This window comes from Cetorhinus maximus, chromosome 17 (assembly GCF_964194155.1).
Source record: "Cetorhinus maximus chromosome 17, sCetMax3.hap1.1, whole genome shotgun sequence".
NCBI classification, from domain to species: Eukaryota; Metazoa; Chordata; class Chondrichthyes; order Lamniformes; family Cetorhinidae; genus Cetorhinus; species Cetorhinus maximus.
Window position 1 is genome coordinate 62,831,147 of NC_135895.1, and position 19,168 is coordinate 62,850,314.

Sequence of the window (19,168 nt, forward strand, 5' to 3'; positions counted from 1 at the left end):
AAATTAACACTCAGTGTTGTATCATGGATTGTTAGTGAAACCACTGACAAAACCAAAATTACCTCAGGTAAAAACAGAAAGGGCACCATAAGACACAATTAAAATACAGAACCAATCTGAAGGAATACTATCAACTGATTAAAAAATAAATCAAAAATCAACAAAGACCACAAAGATCAACCTATTTTGTGGCTACATGTAATTTATTATTTACTCAGAAGTGTAGTGTGAGGCCTTATGGTTGTTCCAGCAGCTATGTCATCTGATGTTCTACGCTGATGCTATTCTATCATAATTTCAATTCCCCACAAATGCTATAAACTGGGACAGGATGGAGACGACAATACATTTATGTGATGCACAAATGTGTTTATACTGTAAACTTCTAAGCAAATGAAAAAACGCCGAATACAACTTTGCCACTTTAAGCACATGTATCTAAGTCCAGTGCTGGGGCCTTTCTGAATTAAAAAGCAACGACATGGAACTAATTAAACAGTTCTTTCAAAGAGCCAGTACAGATTGGTGGACTGAATTATCTCCTTGAGCTGTACTGTTCTTTGATAAAACAGAAGAGGGGAGTAATATTCTTTCAGGGGCGGGGGGTGGCACAGCGGAAAGGGAAGTCAAAATCATGAAGAACATCTACTTTACAAAGAGAAGACATTCCCTGCTTTGAAACACATGCCTATGACGTACTCAGATGTTACATTAAGATGGGGTTAATGAGCTAAGCAGGGGCAGCATCCTACCTGTACTGCTACGTCTGAATCTCAGCAATCAAGCTGGGATCAGCATTCGGGTTTGGGAAGGAAGCCAATGCCTCTCAATCCAAAAGTAGCCCATTGGAAGCAACCTCTGCAAAACAGTCAAATATTCTTTCTTCGCCAGAAATAGAAAACAGTAGATCACAAGGCTACAAATAGATTTCTAAAATGGCCACTGTTCTTCCAGAAGAGAATTATTCCTTATGAATATTTTCCCCAGCCATTTTTTAAAATAAGTATTTTTCTCCTGCATCATCCTCTCTGAATCTCATTCCATTTTGCACGACCCATCCTCCAAATATCATTCAAGTTTAACAAATGCTCAATGAAACTCTACCTTGCAGGTGCTATTGCATGATAGTGACTCTTAACCTGTCTTGCTGGAATGTTACATCATTGGAAATAAGGAAAACAGCAGGAAGTAAGCTGGGACCAATAAACACTTCCATGTCTGTCTAAAATGAAATTATACAGTTGTAATCACTACCTTTGAACTATTCTAAACAAGGCCTATCATGTATGAGTATCACAGCATCGGCTTGAAATATCGGAGTTAATCAACAGCCATTTCTACCACTGTTTGTGAATTACCCACCTCCACTGGAAATATTGTACTTGATCCCAAAATCTCCATCAGGCCCACCAGGATTGTGGCTTGCTGTCAGAATAATTCCTCCAATTGCTTTGATTTTTCTGATAATGCAGGATACAGCTGGAGTCGAGAGAATTCCATTCTGCCCAATTACTAAGCGTCCAATCTGTTAAAAGGATGTTAAAAATCTTGAAAGAGTGGCACTATTCATTTAAAACTTCTTAATTCTACTTTGTTTGAAGTGAAATTTATCCTTGCAAAAGTTGAAGAAAGCCAGTACTGAGGAATAAAACACTCTTCTTATCCAGCATACAGCACCACAAGGTTGGCTATGGCATGAGTCTGCGCAGTGATTTTTTTTCCCCTATGCTGCACCAACCTCAGAAGAGCACCCCTTACTGCATCAGGGTGGCATTTCCAGTACCCACATCCTTGGTGATCCATGAGATCATCCTTAGGATTGCAAATTTACTGAAAATTATGGGCTGTTTTATGTTATAAATCTGTGCCTACAAGGAATCAGATTAAGATTATCCCAAACTTTTACAGTCAGGACAGTTAAATAATGACGACCTTCAAGCCATCAGCAAATAACTGCAGTCTACAATACAGTTTCAGTATGTGTCTCATTAATTTGCATTCACTGATAATTCAACTGCAACTTCTTAGAGTGTTGCAATTAGTGAAATGAAAGAATGTTTTATGGGATTTATCTATATTGAAAAGAAATATACTTAAAGACTGATTTAATGGAAAAGACTCATGATTTACCTTTTTTTTGATAAAAGGGCTTTAAAAGGATCTTGTACAACATTACTGAATCTTTTTTGGCAGACAGAGATAGAAGTTATTTGCTTTCATCCACTGTAATAAATTCTTTTAATCAGGGCCACTGATTTATATTGATTGAATTTGTCCGATTTTTATTGCATTTCAAAAGTAACTCATTGTCTGTGAAGAACTTTGAGATGGTGAGAGGCAAGTTTCCTCTTCCTTCCTGGGAGATTCAGGGGACCATGAAAAGGAGCACACAGCCTCTGCAAGCTGCCACTGTGAAAAAGGTAGGGTTTTTGTTTGGTATAAGTCATGAATGGAGGGAAGAGACGTAGACTCCAGATATGAGGATGAAACTGGCAAGCTGGGGGTGGTGTAGGAATAGTACGGGCAGTTGCAGCAAACTGTGAGCAGGAGAAGGGTGCTGGTGCTTAGCATGGATGGGGAGAGCAATGGCTTAGAAATGGGGTTCCCGGCACTGAGATAGTGAGGTCTGTGTTACATAAAATAGATAAACAGCTCTGTACATTGTTTTTAAACACAGACTTTACAGCTTAGGCAACCTGTCCTCAGAATAAAATTGCGTTCCGTCTGTGACTGAGAAATAACTAGGTTGAACATTTTCACAATGGCAAAAGCAAGTCCTTAACTTAAGCTACTTCCAGCTCATGGTCAAAAATTCATCTATATTTACTGCCTAGTTTAGCAGTTTGAATTAGTGGTTCAGAGCTCTGGTCGTGCAATAAGGGCAAGATCGGGCTCAGTCATATTTTGAGGAATGACTGAAGGAAGGGAATTACCACCAGGGCAGCAGGGAGCTAGGAAAGAGAGGGGCCGGACTTCAGTTGGCCTCAGGTGGTGGCACTCTCCTGCACTATAATGCCAGCCTTGAAGAAGCAGCTAGGAGAACTGAATGGGAGCCATGACACACAGTAAGTATAATGAGACATAACTGAGGCATAGTCAGGCAGCAGTGATGGAAATAGGCAACAAGAGGATTTTTCAGGAAGTCAAGAATCATGTGCAATTATTAATATATTTGCAACAGAGCTCATGTGTATTGTTCATGCTGAGTCGCAAGATACTTTGCTTTATAACAGGTGCATTGTGCCACATAACACAAAATGTTGAGGGTCAGAGATTTATGGTGATAGAATAAGTCAAATTCTATTCTGTCAAATCAATCATTAAGGAAGCTATCAAACTATATCTTCTTTCCTGTCATTACGGTTCATTTTTAGAGAATAGTTTGTTGATATTAACAGATGGGAATGTGGTTACCTATCTTTTTAAGAAAGGAGGGAGAGAGAAAAAAAGGGAACCATACAGCAATTGGCCTGATATTAGGGGTAGGGAAAATAGAATTTATTATTAAAATTTTTCCAAGGACAGTTGGAGCTTTTTGGAGTGTGTAAATAGCAGAGTAGAAAAGGGTGAAATCAGTAGATATGGTGTATTTGGATTTTCAGGAGGCATGTAACACAAGAATTTAATTGCATACATGATTAGGGTTCATTGAGTTAGGGGGTAATATAGTAGTGTGGATTGAAAATTAATTAATGAGCAGAAAAAAGATATTAGAAATAACAGGTCGTTTTCGACATCGCAGGGTGTAAATATTGGAGCTTGAATTAGTGCTCGAACCTCAGCTAACTACAACCTACATCAAATGACTGAGTGTAATATATCTCAGTTTTCTAACTGTACAAAACTAAGTTAGCTACAAGGAGAATGTAAAGTGGTTGCAAAGGGCAATAGACCAATTAAGTAATTGGGAAAGAAGATGGGAGATAGTATATAATGTGGACAAGTGTGAAATTATCCACTTTGGTAGGAAGAATGGAAAAGCAGAAAATCTTTTTAAAAAGGTGAGGGGCTATCAAATTTTGGTATTCAAAGGGCTTGGGTGGGGTGGGGGTCCTTGCAATTGAATTACAAAATGAACATGCAGGTATAGCAAGCAGTTAGGAAAGTATGGTATATTAGCCTTCATTGCAAAGGGGTTAGAGTATAAAAGTAAGTTTTGCTGCAATTAAATGGGGCTTTGCTGAGACCACCACGACCATCCCCCAGCTGGAAGTATTGTGTACAGTTTTGGTCTCCTTAGGTAAGGAAGGATATATTTGCTTTAGAAGAGGTGCAACAAAGGTTTTCTAGATTGATTCTTGGGATGAGAGGACGGGCCCTTCAGGAGAGATTAAGGAGAATGAGCCAGTATTCTCTGGGCTTTAGAAGATTGAAAGGTGACTAAATTTAAAGATTTTTAAAAAAATTCTAAGAGGACTTGACAAGGTTGATTCTAAGAGGCTGTTTTCCCTGGCTGGACAGTCTAAAGCTTGGGAGCATAGGCTCAGGATTGGGGTCAGCCATTTAGGATTGTGATGAGGAGAAAAGATTGTTGTGATTCTTTGAAATTCTCCATCATAGAGGGGCTGTGAATGCTCAGATGGTGAGTATATTCAAGTCTAAATTGACAGATTGTTTGGGGCACTGAGGGAATCAAGGAATATGGGGATAGGGCAGGAAAGTGGAGATGATGTAGAAAAAGGAAAATGATGAATATAAAGTGGATTATTAGAAAAAAGAGTAGACAGATGAAGAGTCAGAAATATTGGGCAGAATTTTACGTTCGTCAGGCAGGCGCGCGCCCAACCAGATCTGGCGTAAAATCACGCTCAATGACATCGGGTGAGTGTCCCGACGTCATCGTGTGATATTTTGGTCGGCGGGCGCACGCAAGAGTCAGCAGCGCGCCCGCTGACAATTAAGGGGACTATTAAGCCCATTAATCAATTAATTAAGCAGTATTTTTTTGCTACTCGTCCAATCTTACAGTTGGCAGACAGGCCAAGCGGCCGTTGGATTTTTTAGGAAAGCTCATCCACAGGCAGGATGAGGTTTCCAACAGTAATTTTAAAAAATAAACACTTTTAAATATCATGTCCCTGTTCATGTGACTGAGTCACATGTGGGGACATATTTCTCTCATTTCTAAAATCTTTATTTTTGAATCCACAATTCTTCAGCTCCCTGGGGTAGCTCTGTGCCTTCAGGGAGCTTTCAGTGCGTGGTTCCCCCGCGCATGCGCAGACTTTAGTGCTCACACTCCTCTCGCCCCCATCCCGGCAGCGCTGAGCTTCTCAGCACACCTTTCATGCTGGCTGCCTGTTAATTAGCCAGCCAGTGTGAAATTGCGGTCTGGGCCCAATCGCGGGCGGCGGACCCTTTCCCGGCCACCCCCGGGCCACAAGAATTAATGGAAAAGCAGTCAGCAGGTCAGACATTAGTTTTAACAAAGGGAGGACAATGTGAGAGTAAATTGGATAGCTGTTAACTTGGTAGCTTTGGCAGCAGGAGAATGAAGAAATGTTTATCTTCACCGCTAAAGCACATCTGTTTGCAGGGTAATCCAAACCCTAATCTCTGAAGGCAGAGGGGCATGTTAGTGGGGTGGGGAAAAAGGCATATGGGACACTTGCCTTCATCAATCGAGGCATAGATTACAAAAGTAGGGAGGTCATGTTGGAGTTGTATAGAACCTTGGTGAGGCCACAGCTGGAGTACTGTGTGCAGTTCTGGTCGCCACATTATAGGAAGGATGTGATTGCACTGGAGGGGGTGCAGAGGAGATTCATCAGGATGTTGCCTGGGATGAAACATTTAAGTTATGAAGAGAGGTTGGATAGACTTGGGTTGTTTTCGTTGGAGCAGAGAAGACTGAGTGGTGACCTGATCGAGGTGTACAAGATTATGAGGGGCATGGACAGGGTGGATAGGGAGCAGCTGTTCCCCTTAGTTGAAGGGTCAGTCACAAGGGGGCATAAGTTCAAGGTGAGGGGCAGGAGGTTTAGGGGGGATGTGAGGAAAATCTTTTTTATCCAGAGGTTGGTGACGGTCTGGAATGCACTGCCTGGGAGGGTGGTGGAGGCGGGTTGCCTCACATCCTTTAAGAAGTACCTGGATGAGCACTTGGCACGTCATAACATTCAAGGCTATAGGCCAAGTGCTGGTAAATGGGATAAGGTAGGTAGGTCAGGTGTTTCTCATGTCGGTGCAGACTCGATGGGCTGAAGGGCCTCTTCTGCACTGTGATTTTGTGATTCTAATAATCTCTTCTATCCTCTTGTTATTTACAATTGGTCAGTCTGTGGGCGTTATCCATTTGGTGCTTGTATTTTTGTTATAATTATATCCTCATGTTACTATTTGTCATCGCATTCAGTGTTTTTCTAAAAATCAAAAAAGGAATTTGGATCATTTGACCTTTATTCATTCTGTCTGTTCTAGAAACACTGAACGATGTACAAATTCATAAAAGTATGATACCACACGTTAAACAGTGTCCTTCACTCTAAACATTGTCACATAATGCAAATACATACACAATTGAACCCAATCTAAGGCAAATAACAGCCATAAGGTTTAAAACTCTTGATACTGCAGGGCACTTCCCGAGTCTGAAGCTATCTTAATTTTTGTGTCTTTTGTCTGGTACTAGATTTCTCTTAAGTGGGTGATCCAACCTCTCCAAATGCCAATTACCATATTTTAGACTAAACTATGTGCTCAAGGCATTTTTGTCTGCTTAAAGTTATTTTTTTCTTCTTCTGACACATTTGTGCATTCACAAGGTTGAAGAAAAATGTTACCATTTAACATAACAATTGTTCACTATCACATGTTCAGAAAAAAACTATTTATAATTGGGCCTAATAACATTACAATCTTCTTAGGATCTATGGTTCAGCTTAAATTGGACAAAATGTGTTCTAGCATGGCCCTTGATGACATATTTAGTAAATCCCAGTTGGGATGCTAAGCACAGAGGGGTAACTAAATTAAAAGGAAAATAAAAATCACCATTTGCCTTACCTTGGGAACATAAATGAGTTTGCAATCATTAACACAAACATCAGAAGTAATGCAAAACCAATTTATTCGCCCTTTCAACTACCCATTCACTTTTGTATCCTGAAATTGCACACCCAAACTGATGGTTCCCTCTGATAGCTGTAATAGTCTCAAATGAAATAAGTTGATTCAGTTTTAACCCAGTTCCTAGTTCACAGCATGGAACTGGAAATAACTGGTAATGTTAGAGACATCGCAAGGACAACTGCGTGACACTTAAATGGCACATAAGAAGCGTTCTAAGTGGGAATAAAGGACATTAATCTGGTAAAACAGAGGCTTTTTTTTTGCATCTTTTCCTTCTATGCCTGACCTAGACATGCTTGGTGATAATTAGTGCACAAAATAGGAAAATGTTCAATTTCCCAGCAATAGCATCCTTAAATTTATTGAACAGAAAAAATGTTTAAAACAGGGAAACATCTTCCTTAAATTTAAAAAAAACCTTCAACTGCACTTGAAATAAATCAAACTGCTTTCATTCAATGTTGAGTTGTGATCCATCATTGGAATATAATAGCCTTTTTCATAGACTGTGAAGAAAAACCATCTCCTGCTCCTGGACTCAGTAAAATCATGCTGATCAGTGTAGTTGATGATGATCAGCTACTGAATGCATGGTCACTGTCTCCTATACTCACTGGATTGTTATTCCCCTATCAGCATCACAAGAATTTAGCCCAGAATAACAAGAGTTGCTGAAGTTGCACTGCAACTTTCAGTATTAATCCAAAAGGTTTCCAAAAATGTCAATTCACCCACTGAGCCAAGGCTGACACTAATCAAACATTAGCTATGCAAATTTGCATTTGGATGTTTGCCTTTTGAAGGTTTCACTCTCTCTGATGCAGTTGGGCACAGCGCACACACACACACACACACACACACACACACAATTTTGATCTGGGTACCAAACATAATTGAAGGAACTTCTCCACTCAGTGCACAAATCAAAACATAACCTTCACAATCTGGCCAAATATTATTTGCGCTTTTTGACAACCTACCAGCCTCTTTAAGCTTAAGTGTTGCACTTTCATAGAATTTTACAGCACAGCAGGAGGCCACTCACCCCATGTCCATGTTCTCCAAAAGAGCCATCAGCCCTCAGTGGAAGTGCCTTTACCACATACCACACATAAGAAAAAAAACTTTCATCAATCAAAAAGGTCAGAAGTGAGGATGTTTGCTGATGGTCGTATAATGTTCAATACCATCCCTAACTCCTCAGATACTAAAGCAGTCCTGCATGACCTGGACAACATTCAGGCTTGGGCTGATGAGAGCCAAGTAACATTTGCACCACAGGCTGGTTCACAATCCTGGAGCTCCCCCCACTAACAGCACTGTGGGTATATCTGGACTGCAGTGGAAGGAGGCGGCTCACCACCTTCACAATGATAATTAGAGATGGGCAATAAATGCTGGCCCAGCCAGAAGGTCACACCCCATTAAAGAATCAAACAAAACTTTACACTGTTTTGCACGCTGAAAATACCCACTGAATCTGTGTAACTCATCAAACTGCATCATGAAGGCAAATGTTCTTGTGTTGGTCGATAATGCACCAGTGGCAACATACCCCATTGGCAGCAGCCATCTGAACTATAATTTCTATGGCAGCCTTATTGTAGTACCGCCCATCGCCTCCGACCACCACAGTAGATCCCTGACGATCCCTTAGGTCAATGGAAGCAAAGATGCACTGAACGAAGTTCTCAAGGTATCGCGGCCTGGTCTGAAAAACATTGGTTTTCTTTCGGAGCCCGCTGGTTCCCGGTTTCTGAGCATCATACGGAGCTGTAAGCAGAGTCACTAAAGGCAAAGGAGTCCCATCCATACCGAGATACACGTCTGTGATTCATAAAACGTTGTCTGAGGAAAGGAATGAATGAAAAGTAGACGAGAAAAGTCCAGAATTTCTTCTGAAAAATCTCCGGCGAAATGGGTCAGTGAAGGGCAGCATTAACGCTGCCGAGAGATTCAGATGTTCAGAAAGAGAAAAGCAGCGCCCAGAAATAGCTCCCTCGAACAGATACAGCACTTTCTGTAATCGAAGAAGCGTTGCCACACTTGTTCCAAAAGATCACTGTCAAGAAGTCAGCACGAAAAAAAGAAATAGAGCGCTATAAATCAATCTGAGGAGAAAAAAAATAATTGTTCCACTAATCAATTGGGAGCGAATTTTCTTCCAGTCCTTTCATTAGAAAGACAAACTCCCAAGATACGAGGCAGACTCTCGCTTGCTGCTTTCTGTTGTCAGATAAATCTGATGGATGGAGAACTGTGAAAACACGACACCATCTCAGCACCATCCCACCAAGAAAGGTTTGGTCTTCTCAACTGAGAGCCAGAGCCAAAGGAACAGGGAATCCGAACCGCCTCTAGAGGAGAGGACTGGGTATAGGAACGTGTAAAATATACAGCACGGATTTGAGCACTGAATGTCTCCACAATACGATAGGCAGGGTAAGTGGCGACAGTTCTGACGGCTTCTCTTGTTTATTGCAGTTTAAACATGACACTACACGCAAACAAGCCAGCATAAATTGACTCTGTAGTCTATAAACATTTAAGAACATGAATAATTTACACATCACACAAACATCTTCCATTGGATTTAACACACTACGATTCCGGCTACTGGTACATGAAGTACTTTTCTTGGTGTCAGAAAATGTGTGGCTTTCCCAATGTGCTGACGCCCCCAGTTTTTAAAACGATAATTAAATTTCATGCTGCACTCATTTCCAACCATGGTTTAACGGCTATTTTCTCTAAAAGCCTAACTTTTAAACGTAACAATCTGCATACAATACCAAAAGAGATGAAATCCTATGTCTATTTTTTAAACTTCCCACGCCGCCGACAGACATCGGCTATCTGCTTTGTTCGGGAGTGCTCTATGTATATAAATATTTACATGCGGGGGAGAATTCATAAGTTCTGATTAAGCACAATTATTTCTAATATCAGACGTTGGCGAATCTATCCAAAGCCCCCCTTTCTTTCTCGTGTCCCAGCAGCTTTGATCCAGCCACTTTGTTATTTGTTATTCTTTGTTATTTTGTCTCCTCGTTGCGCACCGCCTTGTAAAGTTGTAAACGGAAACCTTGACAAGATGTATACTGCTTAGAACAAAATTGTAACCAGAGATATTAACCCAGAAATTACTGCTGGTGTGCTATTTAAAGATTAAGGTTTAAGAGAATAAGCGTCAGAGGACAAAAAATACTAAAATCCCCACATTCCCCTCCAGTTGTTAGCTCAAGTGTTTTGCTATGTAACATGTGGTCCACTTTCTAACTTCGAATAGTCCCATGGTTTATCTGTACTGAATTCCACCTCACTACCCACTGACCCAGACAATTAATTCATTGCTTATAACTGAAACCCCTTTTTGGCAAAATTATTGGCAAGTCTAAGCATTCATCTTATTGGTTGACAGGAATAAATCCCTCAAAACAAATTCGGTAAAGACAAAATATTGCTTCGTTTCATGCCCATGTAAAGAATATCAACTACCTTCAGATAGTCGGATACTGCGATTCGCCATACAAAGTGTATGTTTAGTTCAGTGAGTGAAGCATGTATTTAAATGGGCCAGATTTTGCAATGGTAGTGACAGCGAAATTGCCAGCGTTCACCATCATTTCTTCACTGAAACCAACCACCACTCCAGGAGTCTGCATATGCGTAGAATATTCTACATAGCTTCAGAGGGTCGCTCTGTTAAGCATCCACACCCCTACCCCACGCAGACTGCAATCAACGGGAACTCTATATATGTATAAACAGTAGACGGGCATTAAAAGGAGGGGTGGGAGCATTTAGGGTCCAAAACTGAGACCTACATGTGGAAGCAGAGGGCATGGCTGAGGTATTAATTTCTCTTTACCAAGGAACAGGATGCTACCAAAGGAATAGTGCAAGAGGGTCACCACATTACAGGAAGAACATAATAGCTCTGGAGAGAGTACAGAGGAGGTTTACAAGAATGTTGCCAGGGTTAGAAAAGTGTAGCTGCGAGGAGAGATTGGATAGGTTGAGGTTATTTTCCTTAGAACAAAGAAGGTTGAGAGGTGACTTGATTGAGGTGTACAAAATTATGAGGGGAATAGATAGAGTGGACAGGATAAAATTGTTTCCCTTGGTGGAGAATTCTAGAACCAGGGGACATAGATTCAAGATAAGTGGCAGAAGGTGTAGGGGGGATTTGAGGAAGAACCTTTTTACGCAGAGGGTAGTGCGTGTCTGGAATTCGCTGCCCAAGTTGGTGGCAGAGGCAGAAACTCTAAACTCTTTTAAAAAGTACCTGGATCTGCACCTTAAGTGTTGTAAGCTGCAGGGCTATTGGCCGGGCGCTGGAAGGTGGGATTAGAAAGCATACCTGGGTGTCCTCGGTCTGGCATGGACAAGATGGGCCGAATGGCCTCCTTCTGTGCTGTAACTTTTCTATGGTTCTATGGTTCTCTGAGGTGCTGTCCCTCCTTTTGCATTGGGCTTCACTGGAGCATTGCAGCAGGCCAAGTCCTTGGCTGGGGTTGTTGCCTTTGTATCAAATGAGGTTGAGGAGAGATTTAATTGAGGCTTATAACATTATGAGGGGCCTAGATAAGAGTGGATAGGAAGGATTTATTTCCGTGAAAAGCGATGTCAATACCAGATTTGAAGTAATTGGTAGAATTAGAGGGGAATTGAGGGGTATTTTTTTTTTCCACCTTCAGGGTGGTGGGTGTCCGGAACTCGCTGCCTGCAAGGGTGATAATGACAGAAATCCTCATCGTATTTTAAAAATACTTTGATACACACTTGAAGTGCCATAACCTACAGTGTCACGATCAAGAACTTTAAAGTGGGATTAGGCTGGATAGTTCTTTCTTAGCCAGCAAGAATATGATGAGCCAAATGGCTTCCTTCTGTACCATAATTTTTTTCTATCGGCAGAATTTTCTGCCTGTCGGGCGGGCGGGCCAGACCCAATCTCCGGCAGGCGGGGAGCCGATCCCCACCGGAGAAGTGGGCCCCGCCACCATTTTACGTGGGCGTGCCAATTAAGGCCCGCCCAGCGTGACGTCCGACGGGAAGCGCTATGTGCTTCCTGCGCGGGCGGGGGGTTGATTCCCCAAAAGCGAGATGCGCTCTTTCGTGCATGCGCATGAAAGAGCACACATCTCCCTGAGGCAAAGTGCTGTCTCAGGGAGATCGTTTACACTTTTAAAAATATGAAAAATAGAAAAAATAAAATTCCCTAACATGTCCCGCTCATGTGACAATGAGATGGGACATGTTCATAATTTACATAATAAGTTTATTAGACCTTTTAAAACCCTACATGAAACCTCATCCCGCCAGTGGATGAGGTTTCATGTTTTTTCTATTGCCCGCTGGGGCTCCTGGCCTGCCCGCCAACCTTAAGGTTGGATGGGCAGGTCCTTTAATTGCGTTGGCTCAATTGGCCATTGACAGGTTGGCGGGCGCGCAGCTGATTTTGCTGCACCCCCTGCCTTCCTGAAAATTTAAATGGGGCGGGGTTCCGCCCGACATCATCCCACGTCATCTTACACATCAGCGAGCGGGCCCCATCCCCTGCTCACCGATGGCAAAATTCTGCCCTATGTTTCTATATTGCCTATCTGGATGGCATTGTTGCCTTAGTTTGCTCTTGTACCTCTCAGCAGCACTGCAAAATTCTGGCATGAGGCCACTTTCTCAGCTGTTGGTGTGGGCTCTAAGGAGAGAACAGGTATTTGATTCCTTTAAAATCCAGAGATACGCTCTGTTATCCACCAAGCACATTCCTGCAACATGGAGCCCATTTCCATCAGGGTGAAGAATCATGTCACCAACTCTGATATCCCACAGAATTCTGACGCACCTGGATATGTCAGCATTGTGATCCTCACATCAGTCTGCATGGATCTTCCCCCAACATCAAAGAGGAACTACAGCCAGAATGATAAAAGCCATGGGGACTTTTGGGAAGGAAAAAATATCTTACAAAGTGAAAGTTGTGCTCAATGAAGAATTTTTTTTAAACAAGCTTTTGCAATTTACCCTCATTTTTTGCCAGGCATTTTTCCTGTCCAACTCCAGCAATACTGCTCTCTACCAGCAGTCAGAAGGTGTGCATAGTGGCTCACAATACTGGGAACAGGAATGGGTTTGAAATCAAATTTGTATTCTCCCACTATGAATGCCACTCCAACACAATATATTGACCTAAAATACTTTACTTTGCCTGAGCAATTTCCAGGCACATGTTCAAAGCAAAAAGCAGGAAATTAAAAATAAAATAAGGTGGTGTAGTGGTCTTAAAAAACTAATGGTGATCATGAAACCATGTCAATTGTAATAAACCCATCTGGTTCACTAATGTCCTTTAGGGAAGGAAATCTGCCATCCTTACCTGGTTTGGCCTACGTGTGACTCCAGACCCACAGCAATGTGGTTGACTCTTAACTGCCCTCTGAAATAGCCTAGCAAGCCACTCAGTTGCATCAATCCGCTAAAAACAAATAAATAAGGAAATGAAACCGGATGGACCGCCCGGCATCAACCTAGGCACAGGAAACAACAACGACGAACTTAGTCCTGTTGACCCTGCAAAGTCCTCCTTACTAACATCTGGGGGCTTGTGCCAAAAAAGCTGCCACACAAACTAGTCAAGCAACAGCCTGACATAGTCATACTCACAGAATCATACCTTACTGGTAATATCCCAGACACCACCATCCCTGGGTGTATCCTGCCTCACCTGCAGGATAGATCCAGCAGGGGTGGCAGCACAGTGGTATACAGTCAGGAGGGAGTTGCGCTGGGAATTCTCAACATCAACTCCGGACCCCATGAAGTCTCATGGCACCAAGTCAAACATAGGCAAGGGAACCTCATGTTGATTACCATGTACCATCTCCCCTCAGCTGATGAATCAGTGCTCCTCCATGATGAGCACCAGTTGGAGGAAGTACAGAGGGTGGCAAGGGCGCAGAATGTATAATGTACACTTCAATGTATATCACCAAGAGTGGCTTGTAGCACCACTACAGACCGAATTGGCCGAGTCATGAAGGACACAGCTGCTAGACTGAGTCTGTGGCAGGTGGTGAGGGAACCAACAAGAGGAAAAACATACTTGACCTCATTCTCACCATGCCGCAGATGCATCTGTCCATGACAGTATCGGTAGGAGTGATCACTGCACAGCCCTTGTGGAGACGAAGTCCCATCTTCATTTTGAGGATACCTTCCATCGTGTTATGAAGCACTACCAAAGTGCTAATTGGGATAGCTTTGAAACAGATCTAGCAATTCAAAACTGGGCAACCATGAGGCGCAGTGGGTCATCTGCAACAGAATTGCACTCAATCACAATCTTTAACCTCATGACCTGACATAACCCCCACTCTACCATTATCACCAAGCCAGGGGATCAACCCTGGTTCAATGAAGAGTGCAGGAGGGCATGCAAGGAGCAGCACCAGGCATAACTAAAAACGAGGTACCGACTTGGTGAAGCTACAGCACAGAACGACTTGCATGCCAAACAGCATAAGCAGCAAGCATTAGACAGAGCTATGCAATTCCACAACCAATGGATCAGATCTAAGCTCTGCAGTCCTGCCACATCCAGTAGTGAATAGTGGTGGACAATTAAACAACTCACTGTAGGAGGCGGCTCCACAAATATCCCCATCTTCAATGATGGGGGAGCCCAGCACATCAGCGCAAAGATAAGGCTAAAGCATTCGCAACAATCTTCAGCCAGAAGTGCCAAGTGGATGATCCAACTCAGCCTCCTCTGGAGATTCCCAACATCACAGATGCCAGTCTCCAGCCAATTCAATTCATTCCACATGATATTAAGAAACGGCTGAAGGCACTGGATACTGCAAAGGCTATGGGCCCTGACAATAGTACTGTAGACTTGTGCTGTGGAACTTGGAGCACCCCTAACCAAGCTGTTCCAGTACAGCTACAACACTGGCATCTACGTTGCAATGTGGAAAATTACCCAAGTATGTCCTGTACACAAAGAGCAGGACAAATCCAACACAGCCAATTAGTCTACTCTCGATCATCAGGAAAATGGTGGAAGGGGTCATCAACAGTGCTATCAAGCAGCACTTGCTTAGCAATAACCTGCTCATTGATGCTCAGTGTGGGTTCCATCAGGCAGCTCCTGACCTCATTACAGCCTTAGTTCAAACATAGACAAAAAAGAGCTGAACTCCAGAGGTGAGGTGAGAGTGACTGCCCTTGACATCAAAGCAGCATTTGACCGAGTGTGACATCGGGGAGCCCTAGCAAAACTGGAGTCAACAGGAATCAGGAGGAAAACTCTCCGCTGGTTGGAGTCATACCTAGCACAAAGGAAGATGGCTGTGGTTGTTGGAGGTCAGTCATCTCAGCTCCAGGACATCACTGCAGGAGTTCCTCTGGGTAGTGTCCTAGGCACAACCACCTTCAGCTGCTTCATCAATGACCTTCCTTCCATCATAAGGTCAGAAGTGGGGATGTTCACTGATGATTGCACAATGTTCAGCATGATTCATGGCTCCTCAGATACTGAAGAAGTCCATGTCCGAATGCAGCAAGACCTGGACAATATCCAGGCTTGGGCTGACGAGTGTTAAGTAACATTTGCACCACACAAATGCTGGGTGATGACCATCTCCAACAAGAGAGAATCTAACTGTCACCCCTTGACATTCAATGGCATTACCATTGCTGAATCCCCCCACTATCAACATCCTGGGGGTTACTATTGACCAGAAACTGAACTGGACTAGCCATATAAATACTGTGGCTATGAGAGCAGGTCAGAGGCTATGAATCCTGCGGTGAGTAACTCATCTCCTGACTCACTAAAGCCTGTCCACCATCTACAAGGCACAGGTCAGGAGTGTGATGGAATACTGTCCACTTGCCTGGATGAGTGCAGCTCCAACAACACTCAAGGAGCTTGACACCATCCAGGACAAAGCATCCCACTTGATTGGCACTCCCTTCCACAAATATTCATTCCCTCCACCACCGACACACAGTGGCAGCAGGGTGTACCATCTACAAGATGCACTGCAGCAACTCACCAAGGCTCTTTAGACAGCACCTTCCAAACCCATGACTATTACCATCTAGAAGGACAAGGGCAGCAGACACATGGGAACACCACCACCTGGAGGTTCCCTTCCAAGCCACTCACCATCCTGACTTGGAAATATATTACTGTTCCTTCAATGTCGCTGGGTCAAAATCCTGGAACTCTCTCCCTAACAGCACTGTGGGTGTACCTACACCACATGGACTGCAGCGGTTCAAGAAGGCATCTCACCACCACCTTCTCAAGGGCAATTAGGGATGGGCAATAAATGTTGGCCTAGCCAGGAACGCCCACATCCCGTAAATGAATTTTAAAAAATATTGTTGGGTGTTCAGTTGTTGCATTCAAAGCAGTGACCAGGAAGGGATAAAAACAAAAAGTGCTGCAAAGCTCAGCAGGTGGGTTCCGAAGAAGAGCCATAATGGACTCAAAATGTTAACTCTTTATCTCCACAGTAGCTGCCAGACCTGCCGAGCTTTTCCAGCACTTTTGATTTTTATTTCAGATCTCCAGCATCCACAATATTTTGCTTTTATTTTAGCAACCAGGAGGATTTGGCCAAGATTTAATTGAGTCAGAATGCATAATTTTTAAATGCCTTGGGATGCTTTACTGCATTTAAAAAGTGCTTTGTAAATGCATGTTGCTATTAATGCTTAAAATTACCACATTTTGTTGAGGTCTGAGTAGTTAAAATGGAAAAACTTAAGAAACTTTTTTGTGCTAATATTTTTGGGTATATTATTAGTAATTCAATCACAAAGTTCATTGATATTAAATATTTTACGTAAAAATATATTTAGTGTCATAGTTTGGAGTTGCTTATAACAAATATGTTGATCCATCATTATCTTTTGTTACTGACTCATTTAGTTGCAGAAATTAGTGATTTAGATATAAGGAAATAGCTATTAATGGAGAAGGATGAAATCACTATTTAATGGAGAAGGATGAAAATGTAACTTTGTGAAAAAAAAGTCTTGCTGAAGTGGGTTTGTGTAAACCAGCTGTATGTATTCATTGTTTGCCAGTGCAGCAATCAGTTTTGCAATGTTTCCCCCCTGTGGATGAGAAGTGCATGGTCAAAACAGAATGTATCCTACCAAAGGCTGCACTATATCAGAGTCTGTTTAATATTGTTTAGCATTCCCCACCATCTGTGTGGTACATTTCTTTCTGATTAGCCTATTTCGAGGTGTGTATTCTTTGAGGGCAAAGCTCAAAAAATACCTTCTCTATTAATGTAGCCATCCTTCAACCATGCAGTACCTAAGGTTAACCTGATTTTACCAACAAGGCAACTGAGAAATCTTTTTTTCCATTATATTTCATGGGATGTGGGTGTCGCTGGCAAGACCAGCATTTGTTAGCCATCCCCAATCCTCCTTGAAATGAGTGGCTTGCTGGGCCATTTAAGAGTCAATCATATTGCTTTAAAATATACAAGAATCATCCAGGATGATATATTATTATGGATTACACTATGCAGAAGCACTTAATCTGTAGTCTGAATTCTCCAGTGAAATAGTGGAGATCATTTGCTCAGCAAGTGAAGAGTGATCAGCAACAACCCACACATTCTACCACTTCTTCATCATGCCATACACGGATATAATCTGCTAATCCACTCAAATTTAATTGATTGACATTTTTTAATGTCATATGATTTTTGCTCTCTGTCTCTTCATCTCATTGCACCATTCAATTTCCCAGTTACAAAAACATGCAAGCAATCTACTCCCTAGTGTGCGAAAATATCTTAAACTGGTTGCTCATTACCTAATCCCTGGTCTGTGCCTTTTCTACTGGTAAAACAAAATCAGAAGCGTAGAGGTAGTCGTGTGGAGTACTAACTCCCCACATCATTAAAATTTGCAGTTTAAAAAACTGATCTCAAGCAAGCATATTTGCGTAGTTGAAGACTGATATAAGGCATGCAGTGAGTTTCACTTCGAATGCAAAGAAAACTTAGTTTGAAAAAATTTTCACATGCACCAGAGAGGTTTGTATTCCATCAGTGCAATACATTTCACACTATGGCTGCCTTCAAAATGTTCAGTGTGCAGCAACAATACATGTTTTTCCAAAGATATTCAACATCTAGCTTTTTGAGATTTAAAGCCACAGTTGCTCAGATTTTAAAACTAAATCATAGAATCACAGCATGACACTGCACAGAAAGAGATCATTTGGTCCATTGTGCCCATGCCAGCTCTTTGGTAGAGCTATCCAATTAATCCCATTCCCTTGCTCTTTCCCCACAGGCCTGTAATTTCTTTCCCCCTTCAAGCATTTATCTAATTTCCTTTTGAAATTTACTACCGAATATGCTTCCACCACTCTTTCAGGCAGTACATTCCATGCAAAACAAGATTTCCTCATGATGCCTCTGGTTCTCCCACCGATTATCTAAAATCTGTGTCCTCTGTTTACCAACCCTTTTGCCACTGGAAATCGTTTCTCCTTATTTAATCTTTCAAATCCATTCATAATTTTGAACACCTCTATCAAATCTCCTCAACTTTCTCTAGTCTAAGGAGAACCATCCCAGCTTCTCTTTAAATGACAGAAGTCTTTCATCTCTGGTACCATCCTAGTATATCTCTTTTGCACCCTCACCAAGGCCTCGCTATCCTACCTAAAGTATGGTGCCCAGAACGGAATACAATACTCCAGCTGAGGTCTAACCTGGTGTTTTATTAATGTTAAGCATAATTTCCTTGCTTTTGTACTGATATTCTTTTATTAATTAAGCCAAGGATCCCATACACTTTTCTTTTAAACAGTTCTCTCAACTTGTCCTGCCACTTTTGGTTTACTTAGGATACTAGAATACTTTTTTGCCCATTAACTTTCCCTGTAAAATATATTAGCCACAAAACACATTGCATGGCAATTACATATAGTCCTTCATTGCACAAGTTTTATTGATATAGATGTAGTGCTAAAGTGATATATATGTAACATTTCAACATGTGAGCAATGTAATTGTGTGGGTATATGGAAGAATCAATAAACTAA

General features: G+C 42.0%; 1 protein-coding gene across 1 annotated transcript in view; it reads right to left on the reverse strand.

Moving 5' to 3' along the window:
* pgm1 (phosphoglucomutase 1) overlaps positions 1 to 19,168 on the reverse strand; it is a 76,285-nt gene that overhangs the window by 41,271 nt on the left and 15,846 nt on the right. The window contains exon 2 of the mRNA XM_078561315.1: positions 1,363 to 1,525. Within this exon, the coding sequence (XP_078417441.1) occupies positions 1,363 to 1,525 (163 nt within the window). The remainder of the gene's footprint in view (positions 1 to 1,362; positions 1,526 to 19,168) is intronic.